The 19402-nt window shown below is 42.7% G+C and overlaps 1 protein-coding gene across 1 annotated transcript in view; it reads right to left on the bottom strand.

Moving 5' to 3' along the window:
* JAG1 (jagged 1) overlaps nucleotides 1–19402 on the bottom strand; it is a 37451-nt gene that overhangs the window by 16333 nt on the left and 1716 nt on the right. The window contains exons 2-4 of the mRNA XM_009319622.1: nucleotides 18125–18430; nucleotides 7126–7177; nucleotides 691–945 (exon numbers count right to left, since the gene is read on the bottom strand). Coding sequence (XP_009317897.1) covers nucleotides 691–945; nucleotides 7126–7177; nucleotides 18125–18430 — 613 coding nt within the window. The remainder of the gene's footprint in view (nucleotides 1–690; nucleotides 946–7125; nucleotides 7178–18124; nucleotides 18431–19402) is intronic.

Here is a 19402-nt window from a genome sequence, read left to right as displayed (position 1 = left end):
TGTCTTTTGCAGGTGAACTGGTCCACTCTCCCTGGCTTTACATCTAATTCAAAGCAACTTTTAACTACTCTGGATTTACTTTTGAGCCATATCTCTGAACAGACAGGATATTAAGATGAGCGTCGATTCAAATTGCAGGTAAACTCAGTCAGCAAGACATGCTGATAGTTTGTTCCTATTCAGAGTCCTGCTTTCTCCTTCTGAAATTACCTAGGAAGTTGCCATTCCCTAATAAACATGTTAAACATCATCTCAGGTAGAACAAACAGCCTGGGACTTTTCAAACACCAAAGCTTCACACTTGCCAGGTCAGCTCTAAAACAAGTCTCTCCTTCCTGCTTGTCTTGAAGTTCTGCACCAAAGGGGAAATCCTTTTTGAAGTCAGCAGCAGAACTCCCATTGAAGTCAATGGGCTGGGTTTTCTTCCCAAGGGCAAAGATGTGGATAATCAGAGAAAGAACACATCTGCTAAGTGCCCAGTACTTGTCAGACCTCTCCAAGATTTTAAAACAAGGCAGAAACTAGTCTTCTCCTGCCCCTAGTTCTCTGTGTAAAGAGTTAGTCGCTGTCCCATCAGTCCTCAGCCCTGTTGTCCGCACAAACTGACCACTGAATTGCAACCTGGGTACGATGCACTCAAATCCTATCCAAGCCCGCTGATCATTTGGGGGTCGAGCATTCGTCACAAACCTTTGTTGCATTCTGGTCCCATCCAGCCTTCCAAGCAGGTTTTGTTGCCATTCTGGTCACAGGTATGGTGAGTGAAGAAGTCATCTCTTGGTCGACAAAACTTGTTGCAGCCAAAGCCATAGTAATGTTCTGCACAAGTCACACGGATTTGATACTCAAAGTGGGCAACTCCTGCATTATGTTTCAAAGTCTGCCACTGGCGGCTTGGATTGATCATGCCAGAGTGGGATGCCTTCTCAATAATGCGATCGGGATCTAGAAGTCAGAAGAGATGTCAGAGTTAAAACTTCGCTTAGGTATCGTTACCTCCCACATCACAGCTCTCTAGCTTCGCAGGCAAGACTCTCTGAGGCAGCCAGTTGGTTTTATTAATTTTCTGCTTTAGAGAGTAAGATAAGGCTGCCCTGGAGCTACAAACCATTAACTGAAACACACATGCATTATCATCAAACTGAATAAAGCTTGAAATCAAAAGGGACTGTTAGGTTACTGCCAACCACTTCTCTCTTTTGCACTGTAAGGGCATCCAGTAAGAATCATACAGTTCGTGATTAAAGAAAACTCAGCTGCTTTTACTTCTAGCTCCAATAGATTGGTACATAATGTGGTTTTCCCCGCTTCTCCATTAATGGTACTAGTTTTGTTTTTAACTGGAATATTTACGAAAACAACATACTACAATAGCCTAATAAAGCAACGTCTACAAACTGAACATAAGCACCACAAAAGGTTTGCAGCCTTCTGGGACTCCGGTGTAAACACGAAATTGAAAACTAGCAACTCTGGCATTCAGACAACATCAGTGATCTCACCAGGTTTTGGCTGAGAAATACCGTGGAAGATAACTAGCCAACACTAAAAATTCAAGACTACCAGAGCTCAAAGCAGAGAGGACTCCGGTGTAAGCACGAAATTGAAAACTAGCAACTCTGGCATTCAGACAACATCAGTGATCTCACCAGGTTTTGGCTGAGAAATACCGTGGAAGTTCTCTCTTCAGATACTAGCCGACACTAAAAATTCAAGACTACCAGAGCTCGAAGCAGAGAACTCAAATTACTGCATGTATGTGCTATAGATCTCCCTTCTCTCTAAAGAGCATTTCGAAGTTTAGACTTTGTACTTGACATTTAGTTCCAGCAAACGTCTTCTGGCTTTTAGAGCCCTACAACTGTCTAAATTATGGCTTGAAATAATAATATTTCACATTAGCTCGGAACATTGTATATATCTGTGGTATTTCACTTTGTAGTCCAGGTCTTGTGACTTAAATGATCTGACACTGCCTTACGACCTGCTGCTAGCAAGCACTTGACTGCCGAGCGAAAGTTTCTCATGAAACAGCCAAAATATCCTTGCAGACACAGTACAAAAACAAAAATAAGTACCAGGCTACGCTGTTCTGGATATGGGAGCTTATCCAGCGACAGAAGAATTTTAGGTAGAAGGGCAGTTTGCCAACGATGTGTTAGAAAGCAGCGTGTGAAGTACTGGCACATTCGAGTGTTAAGAATTAAAACATACTTATGTTCAGCTTGTTCTTCCAACAATTACAAAAGAAAGTTTGGGGATTTTACATAAGGCAGAGTTGAAGACTAATGAAGTTGCTACATAAAGCTTAAGACGACACGTGGGCAGTTTTTCGTCTAAAATACTTTTAAATGTATTGCTAAGGACCTTTGATTTGTAGCTTTCAAAAAGAACTTCCAAACAGACTTCTCAAGCCTCAGGTACCCATTATCAATTCACCGCTAGATCCTGCCTGCTCGTCTGCAGTTTTGAATAAAGTCAAAAAGCACTTGCTGCACAACCACAGAAGAGTGTCAATACGTAGACATTGTAAGCATTTACCTGTTTTGGGGGCTATTCTTGGCTTGAGACTACAGCATTCATTAAGTGTTTACAGTGTGAAATTAAGGGCAACAACTTCTTATTCACCTTCTGGTATTTCTGGTTCTATAATATTTTCCATTTAAATCAGTTTTTATTATTCATTGGCACTAAGCCCCCAACCCCACATCTAGGTGTAAGACTTTCAAAGGCATGCAGGCCTTTATTAATTTAAATCCCATTCACAAGTAATGTAGATGCCTAAGGACTTTTCCATACTGGTATATCCAGAGCAATATCGCGTCCTGTACTGTGCAGGTGTAAGGCTCTTAGATCTCATCAACAAGATTACTGACTAATTCTAAGAGGTACTTAAGCAGATGCATATCTATTCGCCTTGAATGGGGCTAGTCAAGCGATTATAGTTCCACTCATGCGTACTGAAGATGGCTTTGCTGCACTTGCCAAGATTACACCCCGATCTACAGCACAGTTGGAAAGCAAATGCATTTCCCCAAATACCGAGCCTGTGCATAAAGACATCCTGTTTCTTGCAAGTAAAACAACTCTATCCTTTTCTCCTGTAAGTGGCAGAAGAAAAGGGGAATGACACTCAATTTAGTTTTGCAAACCACTCCCCCCTACACACACACTCTTGCATTTCCAGCCTTTTCCTGTTCCCCGTTGGGAACGTACCACTCACAGCTATTTCAGTCCTTGGCACCAGAAAAACAATCGCCTTGGAAAAGAGATCTTTCCTCTTGCCTCTGCTCTATCATTCTTCCCCTATCTGCCAGCTCATTAGGAAGCATGTCCTTGCTGTACGACATCTCACTCCAGCCACCGGCTCTTTTGAGCCCTTAACCACAGGCTGAACTCAAATGGAAACATCCTTATTAGTCCACTGGACTTTATTTTTTTAAGGGCCCAGATGAAAACCAGCTGCGGTTTCACTTTGGATGACGGCTAAAATGCCTTTCATTTGATACACGTTGTAAAGCTACCACCGTACATTTAAATTCAAGCAAGGTCTCACAGGCTTGAGATGCCTTTCCATTAGCCATCACCCACAGTTTTCACAATGAAGTATTGGCATGTTCCTTCTTGTACAAAAATTTCTCCACCCTTCCCTATTCCCACCTGTCAGTACGTACTTACACAAGCGTGCTGACCCAGACTTCAGGGAAGGCATTGCAACAACTCTTCCATTCTTAGCCCGCACCAACAATGCTTTAAGTTTTATAGTAAGCAATCGCGAAGCGGCAGACTGGTTAAGTAAATAAAAAGAAGCAGTCAGCCAGGCTTGAGAGAAAGCGATCTTCCTAACTCCCCTGATAGCATCTGACTCAGAATCCCATGCTTTGATAGAGAGGTTAGAGGAAACATTAACCAATTAGAAATTGATGAAGTGGAAGAGAGAGGCTTTCTGTACATACTTAGCTTCCACCCTGCACTTCGCTGTCAGAGAGTTTGTTGGTTTCATTCACTTTTTGTGGCTACACTTCAAAGCTATTAGTCTTTTTGTTCAGCGGGCAACTGTATCAAAGGTTTTAGGCACAGAGAAATCAGCTATTTTGACTGCCCGCCTTTGCTTTTCAGTGCTCCAATTTCTGGAAAATGTAACTATGCAGCCTCAGGAAGCAAACAACAACAACAAAAAAAGCCCAGACTCCTCTAAGCAGTTTGGCTGGCTAAAGACACCACATGTATTTTTGAAAGTCTTTGTTTCAGACAACTTCCAGCTATGGTTTGGTTTACATTGTGCTGAAGTCTCTTATGCCTGACTGGAATTCACATGCAACCGATACCAGTAATTTACAATAGCTCTTTGACATAGTTTGAGATGCAGTGTCAGCCCCATTAGCTTTATGTATGAAGCAACAGTAGCAAGATGGCATCTAGACAAGAACCAGAGTAAGAAAACCATCTAAGCTGAATCTTGGCTCCAACAAAGCATGATTCTCATTGTCCCGGTTTCAGCTGGGATAGAGTTAATTATCTTCCTAGTAGCTGGTACAGTGCTGCGTTTTGGATTTAGGATGAGAACAATGTTGATAACACACTCATGTTTTAGTAGTTGCTAAGTAGTGCTTACTCTAGTCAAGGACTTTTCAGCTTCCCGTGCTCTACCGACTGAGAAGGCTGGAGGTGCACAAGAAGCCGGGAGGGGGCACGGCCAGGACAGCTGACCCCAACTGGCCAAAGGGACATTCCATACCATGGGACGTCATGCTCAGTACGTAAACTGGGGGGAGTTGGCCAGGGGGCGGCGACCGCTGCTCAGGAACTGGCTGGGCATCGGTCGGCTGGTGGTGAGCAATTGCATTGTGCATCACTTGCTTTCTATATTCTTTTATCATTCTTATTATTATTTTCCCTTCCTTTTCTGTCCTATTAAACTGTCTTTATCTCAATCCATGGGTTTTACCTCCCCCCCCCCCGATTCTCTCCCCCATCCCATAGGGGAGGGGGAGCAAGCAGCTGTGTGGTACTTAGTTACCGACTGGGGTTAAACTGCGACACTCCAACTTCAGCAGGGCCAGAATTCAACTGCAAGCCACTCTTGGAAATGAGACAAGAGAGAGTATGTGGTAAAGGGAACGTAGGAGGAGTGGAATGTAGAGGGGGGAAGGAAGCATCTACGCTAGGATCTCCTAACAACTGCATTGATCAGAGGATGCTAGAGCTATTGAAAAGTTACACAAAGCCTACTAAACCCACTTTTTTTTTTTTTTGAGAGCTCTCACAGAGTTCTTACAATTCAGTGGTAATTAAGGTAAAAGAAAATCCTGGACACCAAAAAAATACTCATCGCTTTATATGACGACAATTGTTTAGTTCTAATGATTTCCTTAACTAGTTCTTCAAGACTTAATCTTCAGCTATGGGAAAGCTGACTGTAAGCAAAGCGATGCGGTACAAAGGAAAAGCTTTGTGCAGTACAGTGACTGAAGCGACCCACAGACGGATATGTGACAGCAAAGCTAGAGCAGGAATGAACATATGTAAGAACATGTCTGCACTTGGTCAAATGCACTGCTGAGAAATGAGGCAATTTTGTCTGAAGACAATTGTACTTCCAGAACATGAAAGCAAAGAAAGGGTTCATTGTGTAGCTTTGGAAATGCAGTTGTTTCATGAAAAAAGATGAGCTCTAATAATAGTAAAAGTGGCAGAGACCCAGTGTGAAAAAGTTCTCAGATCCTACTGTAAACAAGACCTTCATTTTGAATTCAGGCATCTTCCATTTTTAAATACAACTCTGCTGCTGCAGCAATCTATTTTCTGCTCCTCCATAAAACACTCCATAGCCAAGAGCCAAGAAGTCTCCCAGCCACCGCTCCATGACTGTGCTGGGGTAGGGCCTAAAGTCACAGGTGCTGGAACAGCGTTGAACGTGGCTGGTTGTAAAGCAAACCGTGGCTATCACCGACACGTCACATGAATCATTTGCAACGGACAACTTCTTTTCTAGAGCTAAGAACTAATAGGACATCCCATGTATATTAAAAAAAAATATTAAAAAGCAGATCTGTGCAGAAAGGTTCCCAGACTCAAAGGCCATTCCCAAGCAGCATACTCTTCACCAATTAAAATATAAAACCACAGCACTGTGCACGTTTCTACAAGGCCTTTCTTTTGTGAAGTCCATTTCATTACTGCGTGGCTGTCACCTGGCATTCCAAAGCGGACTACACGAAGCTGTTTGTGCAAGATGGGCCACAGCGCTGCTGCTCCCTTGTTAAAGGAAAAGGCTTGTTGTGTCAACAAAAGGTTTATGAGTTCAGATTCTTACTTTCTCCCGTGGCTTTTACCATGCACTACTAAAGCCCTAGACTGAAAATAGAGCCAATTTTGCCCACCTACTTCAGTAACAGTAGGCAATAAGCAGAACAGCTCATATACCCAGAGACTCTATACAGCTTCCTCTAGCCAACAGGAAAAACTCAGCAGAAAGTTTCTGAAACCAACCAAAGACATTCCAGGCAAAAGATTCCCACCCTTGATTTCCAGCCACCTCTACCAGGTGGTTTCTGGTAAATATTTTTCAGCCCCTGAATATAAATCCCTAGACATTCAACTCCCAAGGAAGAGCTGGTAGTCACTCCTGTTTCTCACCTACAGTCATTAGACAGATATCTGTACCAGGTCTTACAGAGGGGTTTTTTTGTTTGGGGGTTTTTTTGTTTGTTTTTTTTTAAAAAGCAGCATGTTCGGTTTTGAGAATTACATAGTTTATAGAGAGGTCCCAGGTCAACACGATTTAGGCTTCTCCATATCACTCCTAAAAAAAAAATCCAAACAAAAAACCCTGAAGAAACCCCTTGGCTTTTATCCTCCCTAAGGAGAAAGAGGGAATTAACAACATCTATTTTTAGGCATCAAACTGTTGGTGCCTAGGTGAGCGAGCTACTCGCCTTCTAAAGGCAACACGAGTGAGAGAGTGCTGCAGAGCCTAGAGCAGTTGCTCCAAATTGTCTGGAGGAGAGCTATTCCCTCTCCTCATGCCCTACTCACAGTGGGCTGGTTAGACTACCAAAGGCCTTTCAATGGACAGGAAATCAAGGTGTCTCAACTAAGTAAACCAGAGGAATGAATACTTACTAGTAGAGTTATCATTGTAATCCCATGCCTCAACAAGCAATGTGTAGGATCTCTGCAAAAGAGAAATAAGTGTTAGTTTCAAAGGCACACATATGACTGTAAGAAAAAAAAAAATATATACACGATCTTAATTAAAAAGAAAAATCCTGGTCTCTGCCCTAAAATGGAACACTTGAAAACATAAATAGGTAATAGATTATACTTGAGACAAACTTGATCGTCTTGAAACCCCATAAGCTACCTTATCCAGTCTGACTTAGAAGACCTTTCACCTTGGATAGCTCATCTTTGTCATCATTAATGCATCTCATGTACTTAACCAGGAAGTACAGCCTTTGACACTGCGCTGTAGCCACAATAAAGCATGTGTGGAAGAATTGCACATGGAAGACAGAAAACACCGGGCTGGCACAGCAGCATCAAAAAACCAAAAACCCAAAAACAAACCCCCACCCTCAAAAACCGCTTCAAAAGAATTTTAGTTACAGGAAAGTAGTCTTGATGTCCCTTCCCCCAACCATCCTGAAAGCAAGAAGTGTTGCTAAGATTACTGTGCTCTGCCTTGACAGCCAATCTCTAGGGACTTTGCTTTTCAGCACCCCCTTTGAAAGCTTTGTCTGCATGAGGGCCATCACAGCTCCCACAAGTATCAGGTAACTGAGGGAAGAACTGATGCATATGGGAAGGGGGTGGGGTGAGAGAGAAGCATTGTAAAACAAAGGCTAAGATCAGACTATTTGGAAGAGCAGGGAAAGGGAAGACGCACTATCCACCCCGTGTCACATTTACAGACGCTCTAATCTGCCAATGAGCTCTCTAGCACTCCAGTAATAATAATCATAAGCATAAACTAACTGAAGTGACTCCATGGGTTGGAAAGATGCCAGCTATTACATCTAAGCCACCTTTATCTTCAATCCTAACTTGAGAACAAGAGCCATTAAAACGTCTTCTCCCCCAGCTCTACTCTGAGGTATTATTATCCAGGCTGTATCTTTCAAAATTGCCACTTAGCCAGCCATATCCAAACTTACAGAATGATTCAAAACAAAAACACACACCCCCTCCCCCCAAAAAAAAGCTGAGGAAAAATAAGAAAAAAATGTGACTGGAAAAGTAAAAAAAATATAACAACTATAAATGAGGTAATATATGTAATATCTTTCTGGTGAGCAGAACAATAATAGAGCAAATAAAAACTCTCCATGAAGGGTTTTGATGCTTTGCCATAGAAGCTGCGTATCGTAAGGTTTATTTCTTCTCAATTGTATCTACCCTCAGTCACAGTCTGCTCATTTGTGGTCTGCAGCGCTTAACACCTTTTCTGTAACAGAAACCAAAATACAGTTCTGAGAGTAAGCTGCTACAAGGTGCAAGCATAAGACAGACCCCGAATTCCTTAAGAGAGAAAAACAAAAAAGAAAAAAAAAAGGAAAAAAAAAGTTGAAGCAGACTGCTTTCTCACGACTGGACACAGCATGCAGCCTCTGAATGAAAACCTAGTTTGTGATGGACACCGGCTTGGAATATAGCCTAAATATGTTTCATATTCAAAGCAGACTAGGATTCCATTTCGTTCACTGATAACTGTGGGAAAATGCTTCCAAAAGTAAGCAAAGCTGGGCAAGCCGAGACATGCGCCCAAACTTCTATGCAGAGGCTCCATTGGCCCAAACCATTTTTGGTTAATATTTCATGAAAGTTACATGTTATTTGTTACAATTCTAGACCAAGTCTGTCAACTTGAAAGGAACTCTGAAAACAAAATAAAACACAACATGATCATTTAACACTGTTTAAAGCAGATTTAAGAAGTCCTTACACAAGTCAGAGGTTAAAAAAAAACCAAACCAAAAAACAAAACCTAAACAAAACCAGAATAGAACTCCCGAGTCATATTACAGATACAGATTGCACTATCTTGGGTGCTTCCTCGCTGGTTTAATTACCAACATGGAGAAGCACAAGCACAACATGTTACTGCAAGCTTGAAAAAAATATTATGATGTAGAGAACGAATTATGGCAACTAGCACTACTTCCAATAAAGTTAAGGATGTTTTCCTTTCGGCCTTGCATAATTGTTTTGGAAGATATTTTGTCTAAACTCATAGCAACAGTTCCCGGTTGGTTCTCAGGACTGTTTACCAACACACCTAGCCCTTAAGGAAAGGAAAGGCTGAATCCTAGCTTTAAGTGCTACTGTTGCTAGATACTTGTGTGACCACTTTCCAACACCACACAGGAGTTTGTTTAAAGAGAGGAGACGCTTCTGCTTAACTGGATGGAAACAAAATGCAAGGGGAGTAGACCTACCCTAGCAATTCCCTTGTTTCTATGTGCCCCCTCTCACCTCATCTGAATATTTTAAGTGAAGAATCCCTGTCCTGAAAAGGGATGATAGAAAGAACGGCAGTTTAATCTCCTGGCTCTGTCCCTCTCAGCACGGGGCAAAGAAAGGACAAGACTTTGTGTTCAAGATGGGACACTTCTAAACAAAAGACACACAGACACTCACAGCCCCACAACAACAGTAGCAAGCCCCCCTCAACAATCCAACTATCGCATACCTCTAGCCAATCCCCCCCCCAAAAAAAAAAAGCAGTTCTGTGCAAAGACTGCACTGTTGAGATTTTTTAAAACTGCATATCATCCCCACTCTATAGATCAACAATTCAGATATCTCAGGAATGACTACTTACAGCGTGGAGGTTTAAGTTTTCCCATGCCCATAGGTGACCTCTGCCCATCTTTGCATAAATATATATATCCAGACACAAGAATTCCACATCATGCACCTTATTCCATCAAAGCAATGTCCTAGGCAACAAGGCAGCAATGAACTTTCCAGAGTCACACCCAATTAGCCACTGTAAACCTGAGCTTGACCAGAAGGCAGGGATTCTGGCTTGAGAGGAAAGGCAGCCTAAAAGGAACAGCAAGCCGTCACACTTTGCAGAACACTGACAGTCTGATCAGCCCAGAGGACTGAAAGGCAGCATGGACAAACTTAAGCAAAACTCCTATGAGTTAAGCTATGAGAGGATGGAAACAGTTAAGCTCAGACCCCAAAAAACAAAGAAAGCACCAATGTGCAAGGGCTATCTTCCTCAATGACAAGACACCGCAATTTAGCCTTGGTCCATTGATAATACAACTCAAGAACAACTTTGAAGACCCTGAAATCCATCAGAAACTGTCCCTTTCAAGGGTCTGAAAGGGCAATGCAACCTCTTTTCTGGTTATTTAAATGAAATACTAGCAGCTCCAGGTAAGCAGGTGTTTAAAGCTCTCGGCTTGATTACCTTCTTCCCTCCTTTCATCCAGACATCCACCCAAAAGAGATGTTTTTGTACTTTGGCTTCTAAAGGCATTCTGTGAGTCAGTGGGACAGAGCAAGATTAAAACATCAGGCTGATTAGTGAAAGGACTGCCTCCTTTTTGAAAGTGGTTGCGACTAGTCAAACTTCTTTCCCTCCTATCCTTGTGGTTAAACCATGCAAGAGCTTTGCTGAGCATGTGAAACCATGACTAGACAAATGCAGTGGGAAGTTTGCATTCTGAATGCTGTGCCTGCTCCTCCTCTGCCAAACAAGGAGAGCAGGTTAAGCCCAGCAATGTTCTCCTCACGCTCTGCCAGCCACGCACAGCTGTGAAGACAAATTTGAGAACGGTGCTCTCACCCTGCCTGCGTCCTAGGGAAGAAGGCTAGGAGACTGGCACGCTGTCACAGCAGGCCACAGCAGATCGCCAGGAGCTCCAGCAATCCCTCCTCCCTTCACCTGGAAAGGGGTGAGATAGGCAAAAGGGAAACCGAGGCATATTTCAAAGTGCCCGCGGGTCAGGGAGGAGGGCATCTCTGAGCAGAGTTAAGGCTAGTCACAAACCCACTTCCTCTAAACATCAGCAGGGCTCTCACTTGGGTACCCCTGTTGCCACATGACAGGTCTCGATGACGCTATACAGATGCGTCACAACATCATGCCATGGTCAGCCAGTCAACTTTGACAACAGAATATTCCTTCAAAGGAGTTGAAGACAACTGGTTCCTTATCCGGAGGCGATATGGACGTATTTGGGAAAAGGAGGGAAACAACCTAACCCTCTTAACCCTTTGTCGAATGCAACATCATCAGGAATCTCTTCTTTGGGCTACACAAGGATAAGGCAACACCCTATAAAGCCGTTACTCTCTCAACCCTATGTATATAAACAAAGTCTAAGCTGTAACGATCTCACGCCTCAGAGTCCATGGCCAAGAGCTAGGCTGAACCTCAAGCAGGCAGCCCAGCCAAGAGCCTCATCAGAATATGCCCACATGAAAACAGAGCACGCTGTTCCTTTAGTCTTCATTTTGAGTAGTTCCTTCATTGCTGTTAGTGCCGGTAAACACTTCATTGCCACATAAATGAGAAGACACGAAAACAAATTTAACTATATTAGCAGCTTCCAGGAGAGACTTTCCCCCCCATTCTGCCTTGGCACGAGCCAAGGCAGTAACCGAAGTCAAGACCTTCTCTGCCACCCTCCTGCCAAATGATGAAGGACACAAAACTACCGCTATCCAAACTATGCATACGCTTAAGCATCCAGTAAACCAGGCTGATCTCTGATCTGGCAAGCCTGCTGGAATAATGAGTATCCTGTGAATACATAATGTGCTGAAGTTGCCATTGTGTGAAGTAAGTCCATGGTTTGTCTGGGAGCCGAGCAATGCTGAGTCTACTGCTGCTTCCTGTTGCTTGTCCTGTATTAGCATTATTTTTGGATAGGCCCCATTATGTTCTGTAATCCTCACTGCAGTCAGTATGGCCACACTATTGTTCTTGGTTAATATTAGCAGTCAATGCCTCTGTCTGGGTGGCCGGACTACAATGTATTCCAATCATAAAACTAGCATGCATTAACTGAACAATGTACTGGGATAGAGCGGGGAGACTTGGGGTCCTCCCTCCTCCCCTCCTTTAAAAAAGAAAAAAAAAGAAAAGAAAAAAGTATAGCATCTCTTCTTTTTTTCCTCTTTTCTTTCTTTTTAAACTAATGATTTTAAGTGATCTCAGCTACCAGAGTGTATCGTACGACAACAGCATTTTAATCAGCACCTTATCTCGTTACAGAGTTATTTTCTCACGGAGCCCCACTTGTCAAAGACTAGCAGGTAGGCCAAGATGTCAATGGTTGCTTTCAACCTTCCCCAACAAGCAGATTACCTGCTCTTATCAGTCCCCCTACCTGTTTAAAGCATCCCACTGATAATTAAATGCACCAGTTACAAAAGGGTGGCAAGGTTAATAGAGAGAATACCTAGTAGCCAGCCAAGCAAAACAGTCAGGTTCACATAGAGCAAGCCTGAACAAGAAGCCTTTCTACTTATTTACCTAAGTGCATAAGAACTGGGTTGAGCTGGTAAAGGACTCTGGGTGTTTGACTATTTACAAACCACTTTAACCACTTCTACCCACATTTTACAGTTTCTTCTGAATACTACAAAAATAATGAGTGTAATTTATGCTGCAGAATAGCAACCACAGAACCATGAGCTCCACAGACTAACAAGAAATGAACGCAACAGCTTCTGGTTTTGACATCTTTCCCCATGTTAAGGCATATGGGTTACCAGCTAAAATTATTATAACTGTGTCCATTAACATATAAAACTTCTATTCGTCAGCAGAATTGCAAAGTCAAGTTTAGTTTGAATTTTCAGAACCGATCCTGTCATTAGTATTATCTACACAGAAAGACTTTTAAGAACCGTAGCTTGAAGTTCGTGCATGTACTGCAGGGCACCAGGCTTAAGAACTGAAGCTGGAATAAGTGCCGTGTGTGAGAGTGCAAGCCTCTTGTACGGCACATCACCTCGCTTAATTAGCTAAGGCCCAACTTTACTAGCTTCAGAACTAGTTTACTTCTATTCCAGCCTTCAGTCTGCAATGAAACGGTAAGTTTCCTTGAGTTAACCAGAATTTTAAGCATAAAGCATCAATTTTATGCAATTCATTTTCAGACATGCAGACTTCCAGCTGCATAAACAAGCTGACAGTGCTGGATGTATGTAGTCTGAGAAAGTTTAGGAACAAGCTTCAACGCCAGGCCCAATCCAGCTGCCACTGAAGTTAAACTGGAGCAGGCCTTTATTATAACAAGAACAAAAATTCTGGGAGCAGGCAGGATGAAGATTTATTTTTAGACATATTATGGTAATATAGTCAAATGGATTTACCAGGAAGATGAAGTTCTGAACTGACTGGAACATAAATAACTCTTAAGAACATGTAAGAAGTCCAAAACCCCCGAATGGATGCATCACTTCTCTGCAGTCCTGGGAAAACAGCCTTGTGGATGCTAATTATGCTTCAGATGTCACTTAATACTCTTATTATATTCAGATGTCACTTAATACTCTCAGCTCTGTTTTGGATAGTAATCCTAGGCAAAACATTGCACTTTGAGTGCTGAATATTTATTCTTAAGTTATTAGTCAACAATAAATGACAGTGTCGATTTGATTAACATGCATTTTGTTATTATAAAAATGTCTTCTGATCTGCCCACGCTCCAAGATGACTTATCAGGCATTCTTTAAGAAAAGCTTCAACAATATCTAGCATTTGCTTCTACAAGTTTTCAAAAAGTTTTCAAAAAGGAGGGAGGGAAAAACAAAACTCAAGCTTTAGTTTTATGACTGTGACCTACTGTTTGGTGGCACTTTTTTTGTTTTTTGTTTTTGTTTTTTTTTTTTTAAAAAGGCAGTTGAACGAAGTGATATTTTTCTCTCAGATTCAAAAGGCTGTTACTTCAATACCACCTGCAGATTAGTATTTTGGAAGCCTCTCGTGTCAAGACAGGGGGAAAAAGTTCACAAAGCTTAGAAAACACTAAAGCTCTTTCATTATCTCTTTCTAGCCAGAAAAAACAATGCCTACCCAGAAAACATATTTTACGTCTTCGGGAACCAGTAGCAGTAAGATTTGTCATTAAAAAGGGGAAAGGCTGACTATTTTAGAGAAAGGTTGAAATAACATGTTCAAAACTCTTTTTAATTGTATTTTCTGCTAAAGTCATTTAGATGCTGGAGGGTTTTTTTTCCACCTCAGTAGTTTCCTGATGTGTTGGTGCAATTGGCCCCAATATTAAATAATTACAAGGATCATAATTTCAGGATAAACAAGCCATTTGAAATTGGAGCTACGCATACCAAAGGAATGGCCAAGTTTGACCTCCTTCTTACTCACAGTCTCGCCAAACCCCCAAAAGTTCTTACTTTACATAAAAGCAAAGTTTAGTGCTAAGCTTTGCTTAGCTAATTCATGCACAGCTCTCTTAAGGTATAGCACACATCACACTTTGGATTCTTTAAGAAAGGCAAGAGATTTGATTTATGTCAGAGAAAAGCATGTGTCTACCATGAAACAAAACTTGTTGACACAGACTTTGACAAGTGGAACATGGAAATTCTTTTGTTCCATACTTTTCTATATGGCTTCATAAGCCAAGTCTGCCTGTCAAGAAAGTCACTAGTCTCAAAATGAATGCAAGATGCAAGACTACGTGTTGTTTTGGGTTTTGGTTTTTTTTTTTTTAATCATCATCATTATTATTGTTTCAACTTACTGAAGAATCACTAGCTACTGCAGGGGCAGCTTTCTGATGCACTCTAGTTCCTTTATGCTGGTCTGCTGCCCTGTTTCCTAGCAACTCACTGAAACCTCCCATCACTTAAATTAATTTCTGGCCCACCATCTCCACACCCATTACTCACGGGGGTGCATATCAAAACTGACAAGAGCAAACCGCATAAGTTATTAATAAGACTCCGACACTTCAAATCTACATTACAACTACAAGTCAAATCTAACAATACATTTAAAGCAAACCATTCTTTTTTCTTCCTCTCTTCAATGATGAATAAAGACTTCTGATGCAATGTAACTATTTTTCACAAACGGCGGAAGGGGGCAGCTTGACATGGGAAGAGATATTTTTTTAATTATTTTTTTTTTTTTAAAGCAGTCAAGGCAACAAGACTTCTTAATGTTACTGACTCAAGCTGGAACATCCAAGAAAAGCCTCCCTCAGACAGTAGAACACAAACAATACATATTCAGAGATGAGCATGAATTTTCAAGTGCAATATGATTACCATTTCTGTCTAGCTCCTATTACCTTTACTGTAATTTTCAGTTGGATGTATTCAAAGACAACTCTCATGATTAGCCACATTGGTAAATGCAATGCTAGTTTCAAGCTTTTACTAAAGTCAAGAGTATTCACCCATCTAAAGAAATTTTTTTTAAGTTCTGAATTTTAGTCAACTCAAATCTGATGCTGAAATAAGTTTACTACTTTATCTGTAGAGCTTTCAAAACGCCTAAAATGATTTGTGTACACAATTTTACTACAAATAAGAGCTTTGCCACATTAGATATTCTTTTGTTCAAGTGCCATTTGAAAGTCACAATGGCTAGCATAAAAGCTGTGTCCTATGGAAGTTAAAGCTGGGAGGCAGGCTCGATAATTGCAAACAGACTATCATCACAATCTCAAAAAGTGCATTTCTGCATGGGAACATGCAAGAGTTTATTCCAAAAATTCCAGTCCTAGGAACCAGAGTGTCCGAAGTTGTCGAGTTTTACACATTTCAAAGGCTGCACTGGAGTTTTGCTGCTGCTGCTCTAGGATTCCAGTGCTCAATTAGATTCAGCGGGACAATAGAAGCATTTCTTTTACTAAGATGCAGGCAAGCTTAAGAAGCTTCTCCCAGGGTCCCCACCTCCCCAAACCCACCCTCTGCGCACAGATTTCCCTTCCCAATTCTATGAAGAGAGGGGTTGTTAGAAGGAACATGTTCAGTATTCACATCATTTTTATATACATACATATATCTTCAGATTCAAGGCACTCAAATTACTGGGAGCAGGGTAGGGGGCTAGTTAAAAAAAAAAAAATCCTTGATGAACCTGACTTTTCTGAAAAAAGTCAGAATCTGCAACACAAGCACTGCAGCCATTGGCAGAGCTTCAAATACCTCAGATTTTTACAAAGCCCTTTATCCCTTTGATGGCATATTTGATAACATTTTTATCTCATTTCATGTTAGAAAGAAAAAGAAAGGAAGGACTTGTACTTCCAACAGAAAATACTTTTGTTAACTCTGCTATTGTACTTTGTAATACTATCTACTTAAAAATGCAGACTGGATTTCATCCTTGTGCCTCTCCAGCCCTCAATACTCCAGAAGTCACAACTGACAGAGGAGGCAGGTAGGAGGCAGCACAGGACATTTCAAGAACACATGGCTGCCTGCAAGCACTTGGCCATAGGACTACAAAGTGGGTGTCTACACTACAACTGGAGAAGGAATGTTTTTGGGGCGGGCTTTCCCCCCCCAAAGTCCAGGCCCTCCCAGCAACCAGTCCTTATCTGACTAGGAAGGGCCAAGCTTTGGAGGGAGCGGAAAGTCTACGCATGCTTCCACCTCGCCAGCAGCGATAGTGACAGAGTATAGGAAACAAGATTCACCCCTCCCCTGTGTGCACGTAAGAGCCCTCCTCCCTTCGCAAAAATGACCTTAGGCATCTAGGTTAGGATGACTGGATTTTCAAAACTGCTGAGCATCAACATATCCCAAGGCAGTTGGTGGGAAATTGTCTGCTTTGTTTTGGGGAAAGGGGGGGGGGGGGGGGGAATAGTTTTGTTTCCTAGGTGATCTCTAAATATAAGTTTTAGGAGCATAAGTTCAGGAGTTTTCAGCTTTCAGACCGTAGCATCCCAGCGAGCCACCTCAAAAGACACTGTTGTATGTGCATAAGAGCCACCGAGATCAGTCATCCTCAGTTTTTGCTTGCCTGCACACAGCACTGCTGGGCACAGAACAATGTGCCTCCTGCCATCCAAGGCCATGGCAGCCTTCTGTGTCCAGAAACCCTACGGCCCTGGAGCCTGTATCTGTGGGTCTGTCCTGGATGATGGCTGTTTTGGAAAGACGGTCCTCAGTTTCTGTGCAGATCCTCTGCAGAGCTGATCATATCAAAGCTTCAACCCTCTCGTGCACCCCAGAATAAACAAGCAGAACTGAAGTCTAAGCGAGAGTTCTTTACACGACCAACAACAAAGCAGGCTTCAGCTAATGAAGGAGTCACCCGTCCTTCATCTCACCACTCTAAGAGACTGACCAGTATTTGCTAGAGTGGACAACGCTGGGAAAGTGCCTGGCAATGAGTCCCACCTCCTTGAGCCATCGAGTTTTGCACACAACTAAAGGGAAGCCAGAATCTATGGACCGCAGAGGCAAGCAGCCAGAAAAAGGTGTGCTGTGGGGAAGAGTGGGTGAAATGAACCAAAAGCTAAGGCCAGGCTTTTCTCAGTCTTTAGCTTCCAGAGTCCGCAAGTACCTCAAAACATAGCAAGCTTCCCAGGGAAGCTGGCAACTAGTTCACCAAGGGCAGCAACAGCAGCTCACATCAACACCAAGCAGTGCAGCGAGATTTCCCCTTGGGAGAAGCAGGAAGCCTTCCCAAACACGCTCCAGGGAAGGAGGCCAGCTATGACACACACTTTTCACACGGGATCCCTCTACAGCCCCTAACTCACTGCTCTTTTGGCTTAAGCCCAAGACTTCACTGGTTAGGGGAAAAAAAAGAAAAAAAAAAGAAAAAAAATGAACTTCTGACCTTCTAAGTCTCAAGAGACTTATTCATGCTGTAAAGTGCAGAGATACTGGGTTTGCTTCCCTGACCCATTTAGATCCCCCTCACTGCACATCTGACTTTCAAATTTAACAGGCTGTGCATTGTGAGCCCCAGGGAACAAAAACAAAAACACCACCACATTTTACTCATTTCTGTGCTGCGGATTCCTGACGCTCTTGCCAAGATGCCTGCTCCCTCCCCAGTCCTGGTCCCTTTCCCCCTGCGCGAGAAGTTAGAGCTCGGCTCGCTATGGCCATCTCAAACAGGACCATCCAACAGAGGCAGAGCCAGAGCAGGCCACGCACTCACCGGCCAGGCGAAGCTGAAAGGGATAACAATCCGGTTCTTTTCATTATTCCGGTTGTACTTTAAATTGAAGGTATTTCCTCCGATGACAGGAGTGGATTTGGATCCGAAGCTGCAAGGACCGCCAGCAGTGACCCGCGATTGATACTCCTTCAGACAAACTTTAAAATAGGTATCACACTCGTCTCTGGTGCATTTTCTGTCTCCTGGGTTTCGGGTGCCATCACAGCAATTTCCATTTTGCAGTTCACCATTCACATTTTGCATGGATAAGATCTCCAACTCGAACTGTCCCGACGCTAAAGTCACCTGTTAATCCCAAGAAAGAACCGGAGGAGAAAACAAAAAACAAAACAAACAAAAAAAAGAAACAAGAAACAGACAGTTACCTCACTTTTTTTCCCCAAACGCAATCTACAACAACTCTGCAGACAGGAGAAAGTCATTTTAAGTGTGCTTTCAAGAAGCACATGCATAATATTAAAAAAAAAAAAAAAGAAAAAAGCAACCCCTCCAAGCTTTTCCCTATCAGACACCCATGGGAAAGGCTCATAAATCATCCCAAACAAATAATACCATTAATGCTAAAAAAGAACCTTAAGTGCCAACTCCTAAAAACACTGTGTGTGTGAGGAAGGCTTCTAAATCGTTAGGAAATAAAACTACACCAAACCAAGAGTGCATACGCGAGGGCAAACCTAACAAAACGATGTAGCTAAAGCACCCTGGAAATGCAACCCCTCTGCCTTCTCCGAGGTGCAGCTGAGACGGGGAAAATAGCCTCCCCGCTCAAGGCTGCCCAGCTGAGATTCAGACCTTGCTCATTAGTCACATGCATAATATTGCAATTAGCCCTGGTTCAAAAAGAAAAAAAAAAAAGAAAAAAAAAGAAAAAAGTAATTTGGGAAAAAAGCGGTTTGCAGTAATTGCATTTTTTATTCCCAGGGAATTAAGTCTTGCTGCAAGGAGGACCTCCGCGTTTGCCATCTCCGCAGAAAAGTTAGCGGCGGTAACTCCACTCTCGCTGGAGGAGCTTTGCAAAAGCGCCTGGCACACCACTGAAGGTCCGGGTTTTTTACAAGCCATCTACCGCAATCACTGCGGGAGCCGCGTTTCCCAGAAACGCAGCAAAATTACTGCAACCCGCTCCGCGCGGCGGACTCGAGAGCCCAATTCAGGCTCGCTGAAGTTCCCCCTCTCCCTCCCTCTCTCCCTCCCCTCCTGCGAGGGGCTGCAGCCCGGGAGGACGCGCGGTGCCCAGGTACGTACCTTTGCCCGCAG

Source organism: Pygoscelis adeliae, unplaced genomic scaffold (assembly GCF_000699105.1).
Source record: "Pygoscelis adeliae isolate BGI_AS28 unplaced genomic scaffold, ASM69910v1 Scaffold122, whole genome shotgun sequence".
In the NCBI taxonomy this organism is placed as follows: Eukaryota; Metazoa; Chordata; class Aves; order Sphenisciformes; family Spheniscidae; genus Pygoscelis; species Pygoscelis adeliae.
This window is presented reverse-complemented; position numbering and strand designations above follow the sequence as displayed.